The 9948-nt window shown below is 39.4% G+C and overlaps 1 protein-coding gene across 1 annotated transcript; it reads left to right on the top strand.

The window, feature by feature from the left end:
- Positions 1-4747: 4747 nt before the first annotated feature.
- LOC144250722 (lipocalin Cav p 2.0101-like) lies at positions 4748-9355 on the top strand. The gene is made up of 6 exons (XM_077793672.1): positions 4748-4945; positions 5426-5565; positions 6634-6704; positions 8058-8168; positions 9087-9188; positions 9336-9355. Exons 1-6 carry the CDS (start codon positions 4748-4750, stop codon positions 9353-9355), a joined length of 642 nt encoding a protein of 213 aa, XP_077649798.1.
- The last annotated feature ends 593 nt before the right edge of the window (positions 9356-9948 follow it).

The raw sequence follows: 9948 nt of genomic DNA on the forward strand, positions 1-9948 counted from the left end.
TGCAAATGTAGATTTTCCTATGAAAATGATCCCTGTAGAACCCATCCCTGAAAAGACAAGGTCCAGAGAGAAGAGCTGTGTGTGAGCAGTCCTGCACTCCACTACCCAGGAGTGGATTATTCCTTTTCATTCAAACACTAGCCAATATCACGCAACTGAGATCGGTTTGGTGATATTTTGATTTTTTCTTTTAAATATTCACAGATCCTAATGAGATCAGGAATGTTTGCAACATCATCTTCTAAAGGACTTCAGAATCATCTGCATGACGTCAAAAGACTCTCTCTTTAAAATTATGATTTCATCATTTGTGGGAAGAAGCAAACTCTGTCTTAGAGATTTGCTATCTGTTCTCTTTAATATCTCTCCCGGTATTCTCCTTGCTAACTGATTAATAAATTTGATCTTATATGGTCAAATATGAGTCTTTGAATAAGTTAATGAAGATTTAAATGCACAGAAATACCTACTTGACTGTACCTATTAAAAAGCAGGATTTATAAATAAACAGGAGGTCATTTTAGTTAAGGAGGATTGCGTGACGGCTGACTTCACATGAGGATAGGAAAAGGGACGGGAGCAGCATCTCAGATGTGAGTGTGCAGTGGTCAGTTATGAGGTGTCTCTCCAAAGCCCTGTGTGAGATCATGCAAGAATAGTCAGAGATGAAATGATAAAATGTGAATGCTTAACTTAATAAATGAACTAATCCACTTGGATGGATTCACTGAGTGGTGACTGTAGGCAGGTGGGGTGTGGCTGGAGAAGGGGGTCTCTGGGCTGTGCCTTTGAGGTCTCTATCCGGTCCCTGGTGAGCAGAGCTCTCTCTGCTCCGTGGTGCCATGTCCTTAGCTGCTTTCCTCCTCCAGGCCCTGCCGCCATCTTGTTCTGCCTCCCCTTGGGCCAGAGCCATGGAATTGGACAACCAGACTTTGAACTTCTAAAACACTGAGCCCAGATAAATTTTTCCTCCTCTAAAAACTGTTCTAGTAAGGCATTGCATCACCACAGTAAGACAGCTGAGTAAACTTACTGAGTGATGCGGTGATTTTTTTTTTATCAACTAACGCATGAGAGGCCAGGCTTCATGTGCAGAGTGCTAAACAAAAAAAGAGAAAGGAAAGTCATGATAGAGACTAAGAGAATGTAAAGACAATGCCCACCTGACAGGGATGAGGGAAGGATCCTCATTAGTTAGAATCCTCCTAGTGTCAGATAATAATCAGATCATTATGTGTTAGAGCTGCAGGGCAGTGCCCGGAGTGTTTGGGCTGAGGTTTAGAAATGTTCTGAACACCAATATTGAGAGAGAGTCCCTTCTGTCCCTAGAGGAATATTCCCCATGTATCCCTGGACTGTGGTTCTTAGTCATCGTGTGAGAGAAACAGGTGACATCTGACATGGGGCCAGGTCAAAAGGAGATCACCAAGGACAGTCGCCATTTGCAGACTTGGACACATCATTCACAGAGTCCAAAGACTACAGAGGGTCTCATTATGATCAAAGAACCATCATCAGAAGGCACTGGCATATGTCATTGTCCCTTAGGAGGTGGATAAAATGCTAGTGGCAGGAAAAACAAACATTGTCCCCTTGAAAAGAAATCTCCCTTTAAGAGATGCATCTCTGCTGAGAGCCACAGCCGAGTCTGTATGGCCCCTGGCATTTTGCCAACAGTATTGATTGACAGGCAAGGCGTTAATATCCGCCTCTGCCGCTACTTTTGAGTTCTAGCGCTAATTTTGAGTTCTCGCGCTATTTTTAGTTCTCACGGGGATGCCCCGGGAGTTCCCATTGGTTGGCGAAGTGCAGGAGGAGGGTTTTCCCGGAGAGATTTTTCCGGCTGGGGGTTGCTGGAGGAGCCTCGTGGCTTTTCGGGAGGATTCCCCAGGAGCGTGTGTGAGGTTTCTTTCTTGCAGTAGAAAAAATAAAATTTGTTCCTGCTTTAGTGGCTCGTGATTTGTGCCCAGCCAGACTGCGGCACATCTCCCTAATACAGATGCCTTGGAGGAGAAGGGGGTGGGTGCTTCCAAACCTACAGAAGGACAGTCAGCAGAGACAGAGCCAGGCAGGTGACATGTGTGCAGACAGGTGCCTGGGGACTTGGAAACCTTGGGCAAGATAAGGGGCTGTGAATCCAGGAAACACAGACCAGGGCAGGAATCATCCACAGCTAGACATGAAGTCTCTGGGCTTTTCTCCACCATCCATGCTGCTCCTTGGAAGTTCACATTTCCTCTTTTTATATGGACATGATCCACACTGAGTTAGTACACACCCCAAGTGCCTCAGTATGGCTAAGTTATTCATTGGGGACACAAGTCCTGTGGGACAGATTTCAACATAGGAATTGGCCAGCAAGGAACTCAATGAAGCCCATGTCAGAAACTCCACCTTCTCTCTAATAAAGGGCTTAATTACATTGATTGATTATCAGAGAGCTACATCATCTTCTATCTCTTGGGTAACTCACTGGGCCAGAAGGAGTTAACCTTTCATTGGATGGCTGGTTTCACTTGAGTAATATTAGGTGACATATCTTTATATGCTTTGGATGAACATAATGTTTTGATTTTCATGAATTTTTTTTTGTTCCCAGGGATCAAAACAAGGGAATCTTAACCTCTGAGCCACATTATTAGGACGTTTTGCATTTCACTTTGAGACAGAGCCTCAGTAACGTACTTCAAGTTCCACTACTAATTGAAGTAACCTAAGTCAAAGACATAAATGGCATTTTTACAAACCCAAAGTAAATATCATACTTAATGGAGGAAAACATGAAAGTATTTTCTTTCAGTTTAGAAAGCATAAAAGACTCTTCAGTGTCACTAATCCTATTTGATATAGTCCTTGAAACATGAGCCATTGTGATCAGGCAAGAAAAGGAAATCAAAAGATATAATAGGGAAAAAAGAAGTTCAAATATCTCTGATTGCTGATGGTATTTTCATATTTAGAAGATGCAAAAATATCATCAGAATTTCTGTAGAGTTTATAAATGAGTTTAGCCAAGATAAAAGATACAAATCTGTTGAGAGCTGCAGCCAAAGCGGCCCCAGCAAACTTCCAGCTGATTGGCTCCTCTGCAGTGATGCTCATTGGCCTGTTTCCCCGCCCTTTCAGACCACAGAGCTGCTCATTGGGGGACTCTTTTGGCTCCACTCATGCAACCCAGCCAATCGGCCTCAAGAGAGGGACCTAAGGGTTCCGGTTGAGTGTGCACACTGGAAGAGACGGTGGTGGCAGTTGGGCTCTAAGGGAATTCCTGGAAAGCTCGGGTGGTGTGGCGTGTGTTCTAAAAATAGAGTTTGTTCCTGCTTGACAAGTGGCTCCTGAATTGCGCCCAGTCAGACTGTGGCACAAATTCAATATGTATAAACTAATAGATGTCCTATACTGCCACAGTAATTCAACAGGCAAAGAAACATGGAAAAGTTTTCCCATTCACAATAATCTCAAAAAATAAATACTTGAACATTATCTATGCAAGTAGATAGAAGAGCTGTACAATGAAACTCATGGAAGACTGGAAGATGAAATTGAAGAACTCTATAGAAATTTGAAGGTCCAATCATGTTCTTGTGTATTCCGATATTATTGTAAAAAAGTCCATTCTACTAAAAGCAATGTACAGATTCAGAGCATTCCCCAAGAAAATAAAAGTTACATTCATCACAGAATTGGAAATATAAGTTTTCAATGCATTTGGAAGAATAAGAGACCCAGAGCAGGAAAATAAATAATAATCAAGATTATCAGATCAGGAGGCACCAAAATACCTGATCTGAAAATATACTACAGAGCAGTACACTAAAAAGAAACTGGTGATTCCACAATACGAGCAAGAAGACCTAAGAAATATAACAGAGGGAACTGAGACAAAGTCACATGAGCCTAGGCATCTGATGTCTGACATATTGACAAAAACAAGTTCTTGGGGAAGTGAGACTTGTCACGAGGGAAACTGGATAGGTATTTGTACAAAAAATAAAATAGGACTCCTGTCCCTCACCATGCACAAAACTCATATCAAATTGGTTCAAAAATATAGCAAATAGACAAGAGACTTCCAAACTTCCAGAAGAAAACCAGGGTCAAAAATCCAACATACAGGATCCTCACAGGTACCATTGGTGTAGATCCTATAGCAAGTGCCCTGATTCTCTCAATGTGATTGGCTCTGGTTGATCTCTGTGGTGGTTGACCCAAGGGGAATTCAGCTGGATATCTTGAAAAACGATGAATCTCAAATATATATATATATATATATATATATATATATATATATATATATATATATCAAGAGGCCAGATTTGAATTATTATTATTATTACTTTTTTGTAATACCTTCTTAAATTTAAACATGGACTTGTTTGACAGATGCCTTGTTACCTTGAATTTGAGGTACAGGTACCGTAATCATATTGGGTTAGGCCACAGGGTACCAACTTTGATTTTAGAAGTAACTTTAAGCATTTAAACCAAATTGTTAAAGAAGTAATACAGGAGCTTGAATAGACGTTTTGTTCTTGATCTTCCCTGAGAGCCATCAGAAGCAAAAAGGAAATAAACATTAATGTCCTTGGAGTCAATGACAGGCTTTGTGCATGAGTCTTATATAAAGGTCAATTATCTGGGGGAACTTAAGCTTTGGCTAATATTAATCTCATTAGTTCAATAACAGAAGGTCCTGGACAGCCCATCCAAGCCAACCAGGAAACACTGAGCAGACATAAGGTTCATGATGAAAAACAATGGATCCATTGCTGCTCATGCCAACCATCAATACTATATAAAGAGGCATCAAACTCGTTCTCTTCAATCGCTCATCTACCCTGATCTCCTGAAGGACAGGAAGACAGATTGCATCAAGATGAAGACCTTTCTGCTCGCTCTCGGATTCACTCTGATCTGTGCTTCATCCCAGTTTGACCCAGCAGAGGTACCTAGATGGGCTGATTTTGGGGGTGATCTCTTCCTCTCTCCTTCTTTCTCTCTTTCTCCCCAAATATCTCAATTTTAAGTAACATGGCATTTTAGGAGCATCTCAGTACACATACATCAATAATCATGAGATGATCCTTCTTTACTTCTGAATTTTTTTCTCTTTCTGTGACTATCACATTCCTCCAGAAGTAAGTAAGTTAATAAAATGTTAAGGTGCCACAGTGTCACCTACTAGATCCCATACATTTGGTGATTCTGTTCAGCTGTTTCAGAGCCTCTCAATTCCATGCTCCCTGTGGAAATCTGACCTTATCTGATGGGATTCTTCCTCTGGAGAGCAGAGCTTTCTTGGCTACCTCCTGACTGGGTTAGTTGTTTTCTACTGAGCAAAACCAGCTGCCACTTTCTAATAAGTGTGGATGAGAGATGAGGAGGAGGAGCCAGTAGCCATTCCCAGGGAACCTTTCCTTTGCAGATCACTGGGGAATGGCGCACCATTTTCAAGGGAGCTGATAAAGTAGAGAAGATTAGTGAAGATGCAGATATGAGAGTCAGTTTTCGTCACCTTGAATGTATTGATGGATGTGAGAAGTTAGTCTTCACCTTCTACGTTAAGTAAGTGAAAATTGTCCCCATGTTAAGGAACTAAAGAGTTCACTTCTGACATGGGCTGGGTTCCAATCCATGGTGAGATGTCTTGATGATGCTTACGGAATTGAGTCTTCTGACCTCTCTCATGTATGTGTGTTCTTGCTTGTGAGGAAGCTGGACATCAACAGGAACACCCTAGAGACTCACCACTAGTGGTGTTTTCTTGAAGGATATTGTGGTTTTGAGATCCTGTTGAACCACATTTCTTACATAGAGACCCCAAGAAAGTGAGCAAAGACTCTTCCTTTGGAATCCTGAGCTGAGTGCAAAGGTCCATGTGACCCCAGCATGTGTGTTGGACATTTTCCATTTTCTGTCTATTGCAAATAGACTGCATCCATTAGCTTTAAGGATGAATTCAAAAGAGCAGGATGTACACATTTATCCATGACAATCATGATTCTCCAGCTGACATTTGCTATGATGATATTGAAACAATCGATATATATTTGACATGGAAGTTAATATTTGTAGGATGATTAGTATTATGTGGATATTGGGATAGTGAGGCAAATATTTAAAATCTATATAAAATATACATGTAACATATAGGTGTATATAGAATGTCTCATCTTCATGGTTCAAATTTAAATCATTGCACACAAGAAAGACTCAATCGTTACACCAATGCCAAAGTGTGTATAAATAAACTGCTACGCCGGTCCTTGAAATAACTTCACATATATGACAATTACATCCTGAAAGACTTGAATATGTTTTAACCAAGACCCAGGAGAAATTTAAAATGAGAAATCATTCATAGGAAGCAGAGTCTGTTACAATTCAGACCATGAGTTTCAACATCAATTGGTCATTGAAGTTTTCAAAGATGCATCTCTTAAAATGCTGATGACAAAAAAAAAAATTGAAAAGACCATATGGAACCAAATACCTCCTGATAAATGATTATTGACGAAGGTGAAGGTGAGTTGAATTTGAGATATCTGTATTGAGTCTTCTTCAAGCCGATTAAAAATTTTTTTTGCAAGAATAGATAAGGAAAAAGAAACCTTCTCTTGGTTTGTTTATAAGGTCCAACGGGAAGTGTCAGAAGGTCTTAGGGGTCGCCACAAAAGGAGCTCATGATGTTTATGAAGGCGAGTGTAAGTATTTGCTCTAATGTGGACTGCATGGCCCATGCCCTGAGCAGTGTTCATATTTGTGGTCTTGGTGGGCACACACATCAGGGGTTCTGGACACTCGCCACCATTAGCAAACTTCTCCTTCCTCATCAACCTTGGAAAGGCTAGTGAACATGTGACCATTGGAGTCACCAGAGTGTTCGAATAAGGGGTGTTGGTATTAATGATGAGTCAGAAGGAAACCCTTTTATATAGCTCATGAGGTTCTCTGCATGGAAGGCTGTTGAACATTTCTGCAAAACTAGCCTTTGTCTCTGACAGATATGATCACTCTTTCTTTTCATTGAACAAATGATCTGAATATTCAAAAGACATGTAATAGACATATTATCAAGGATTTATGATCCGACAGTCTGAAATCCCAAAAAGTAAGAATGAGAAGAGTGAAAATAACAGAGAAATATTTCCACTAAATTCAATCAAATTTGAACTTCAGAAAAAGGCAACACAAAAAAATAATAGAGACTTCTATATGTTTGCTTTGATATAACAAATTTTCAAAAACACATCCTATAATATTGAAAGACCAATTGCCTACATGTTTCAATTGATGGGGACAAAAATGTCCCATGTGGTATTCTAGTCTTGATCAGAGAAGATTTATTTCTCATTGGAAGATGAGTATACAGCAAAATGTTTCAATAAGGTACAACTATATTATCATATGCATATATTTGCATATTTATACATAGATGTATGTATGCGTAGAAAAAACAGAAGGGGGACATTTTATTACATAAAAAAACAAAACAAACAAACAAAAATATATATATATATATATATATATATATATATATATATATAGACAGAGAGAGAGAGAGAGAGAGCAAGAGAGAGTTAGAGAGATTTAGCTCTTCCTATGCTTCAAGTTGAAAAGTTGAATGTGATGTATTGATTTGACTTGGGTGGAATTACATGACAATATTGCTTAGACTGCATAAATGGGTCAGAAAATTACTGAGGATTTGAAAATTGGTTCTGTGGGATGAGCTAGAAAATGTGAGCTCCCAACCTACCATGATTCTGCAGATCCTGCAACCAGAATCTTGGATCTCAGGAAACCACTTGCCATCCTTGAATGCCTAGGCAAATCCAAGGATGGGGACTCTACCCTGTTCAGATGGGGACATAACATTGTTGGCCTCTCTCTGCAGCTTCTGTGCCTGTTTCTAACTCAGGACGTGGAACGTTAGTGAAACAGAGATTGCTGGGGAAAAAGGGTCCATGATAGTGTGTTACCAGCAACTCACACCAAATGACTTTTTAAGAAAGGTGATAATTTAGAGTTTTAAAGTGTTTCTTTTTCAATGACAGATGCAGGACAAAATTTCTTACGAATCGGGTACTTGTCCAAAGATATGATAGTATTTTACAATACACATGTGGATGGAAACGGCAAGATTACCCATATGACTAATGTTGCTGGTAAGTATAGGTTATATTTACCCTTTCAAGCACAGCATAGTAATTTCTTTTTTCTTTCTTATTTTTTTAAAGTTGAATTCAGATTATATGCCTATACTTGTGAATATGCAATGCTGAACCAATTCTTATAGAAAATTATAAAGGACCAATGAATAATATGGAAAAATACTTATGTATATTAAAATTCAAATTAATTTCACTCATTTCATTATTAATGACCATACTGATCTCCCCCATCAACCCTTCATCTTATCATAACTGTTTGAATGCTTTCAAAACTTAAAGTTACTCAAGAACACCACTCATCACATATGCTGCTGCATTCCTGCCAGGGATTGAGACTTTTGTGTCTTGCCTCAGAGGAGCAAAAGCTGAATTTGAACCTTTGAGGTCATAGATATACCTTTGAAATTGATGCAGCTTGAAACTTATTTTATCAAAGATTTAAAAAAAAACTTCTTTTTTTCTTTTTATTTGTTTTGGTTTTGCTTTGCATTAGCAGAGACGACCATGCTAAGGCGCTAGTTGAAAAGTTCAGATCAACACCACCCCTCTTCTGATATTGAATATTGGATGAATTGTCCAGAATACTGGGGCACTAACTGTAGAAAGTAGACAGAGTTGAAATGAGAATCCACAGTACAGAATATTTCCCAAAGCTTAGGCCCTGGAATTGATCTGGAAAATGCAAAAATACTAGGCAGACTTGAATTCACACAATAAAGGGTCTTGAAAGTCCTCAGTAGTCCTAATAATTATACATGATATGATTTCCATAAGTGGAATTTACCCACGTTCCCATGTCACCCATAAATGACCTGGAAGTATTCTTAGTTGGTGGGATCAACTGGTCTACCTGGGACCCAGAGGATGCTTTTTAACAGAAACCTCTTCCATGCTATCCCCCATAAAACACAGCTAAGGAAAAAAGGCTGAGTGAAGAACAGAAGAAGAAGTTTGAAGAGCTGACAGTGGCATTGAAGATTCCAAAGGAGAACATAAGAAATATTATTGAAACTGGTAAAGTCACTTTTCCTGTTCCTGTAGTAATCTGAAATGAAGCAGAGGAGAGGGAGCTTCATTCATATCTTCTATGTGGAAAATGCAAATCATTACACATTGAGCAACCACAGTGACCTAGACTTTCCCTTCCCTTCTCTTTCACAGATGACTGTCCTGATGCCTAAGGATCTTGCCTGATGAGCAGATATTTGAGGTTTGTACAATCTGACATTTTGTCCTGTTAGGTAGTTTTCCCCTTATGATACTTGGCATATGTGTGAATGAGTGAAATGGTCCCTCCTTCAGGGTTGGAGATGATTATATGTGTTTAAAACATGGATAAAATAACATTCCTTTAGTTTTCAGAATGGGTTCTTTTATTGGGTGATAGTGGGTGAGATTTTTGGGAAACCATGGAGAATGGAATGGTATTAACATTGGTGAATTCATTACTTTGCAATAGCAAAATCTTCAACATGACTAAAGGAGATTTCTCAAAAGCTTTCAGATTTTGGAGGGAAAGGTACTAGAGAATTAACCCAGGAAGAATCTACCACAGAGTTACATCTCTACCACATCTCATTCTTTATTTTCACATGGCCTCTAAGAGTTAGAAGCTGGCCTTGAACTTGAGATCTTCCTGCTCTTGACACAGTCTCTGAATCCTGGGATTAGATGCATGCAGCATTGCTCCTGACACACACACAAAAAAATCATGTGTTGCACACATGCACATGCACCTTAGGGTCCCTCAAAGCAAGAAGTGACCTTGAAAAAA

This window comes from Urocitellus parryii, chromosome X (genome assembly GCF_045843805.1).
Source record: "Urocitellus parryii isolate mUroPar1 chromosome X, mUroPar1.hap1, whole genome shotgun sequence".
Taxonomy (NCBI): domain Eukaryota; kingdom Metazoa; phylum Chordata; class Mammalia; order Rodentia; family Sciuridae; genus Urocitellus; species Urocitellus parryii.

Coding starts and splice junctions, on each gene's coding strand:
- LOC144250722 (XM_077793672.1), top strand. CDS start 4,748: ATGAAAAACAATGGATCCATTGCTGCTCATGCCAACCATCAATACTAT. Junction 6,705..8,057: donor TGATGTTTATGAAGGCGAGT/GTAAGTATTTGC, acceptor TTTCAATGACAG/ATGCAGGACAAAATTTCTTA. Junction 9,189..9,335: donor AAGAAATATTATTGAAACTG/GTAAAGTCACTT, acceptor TCTCTTTCACAG/ATGACTGTCCTGATGCCTAA.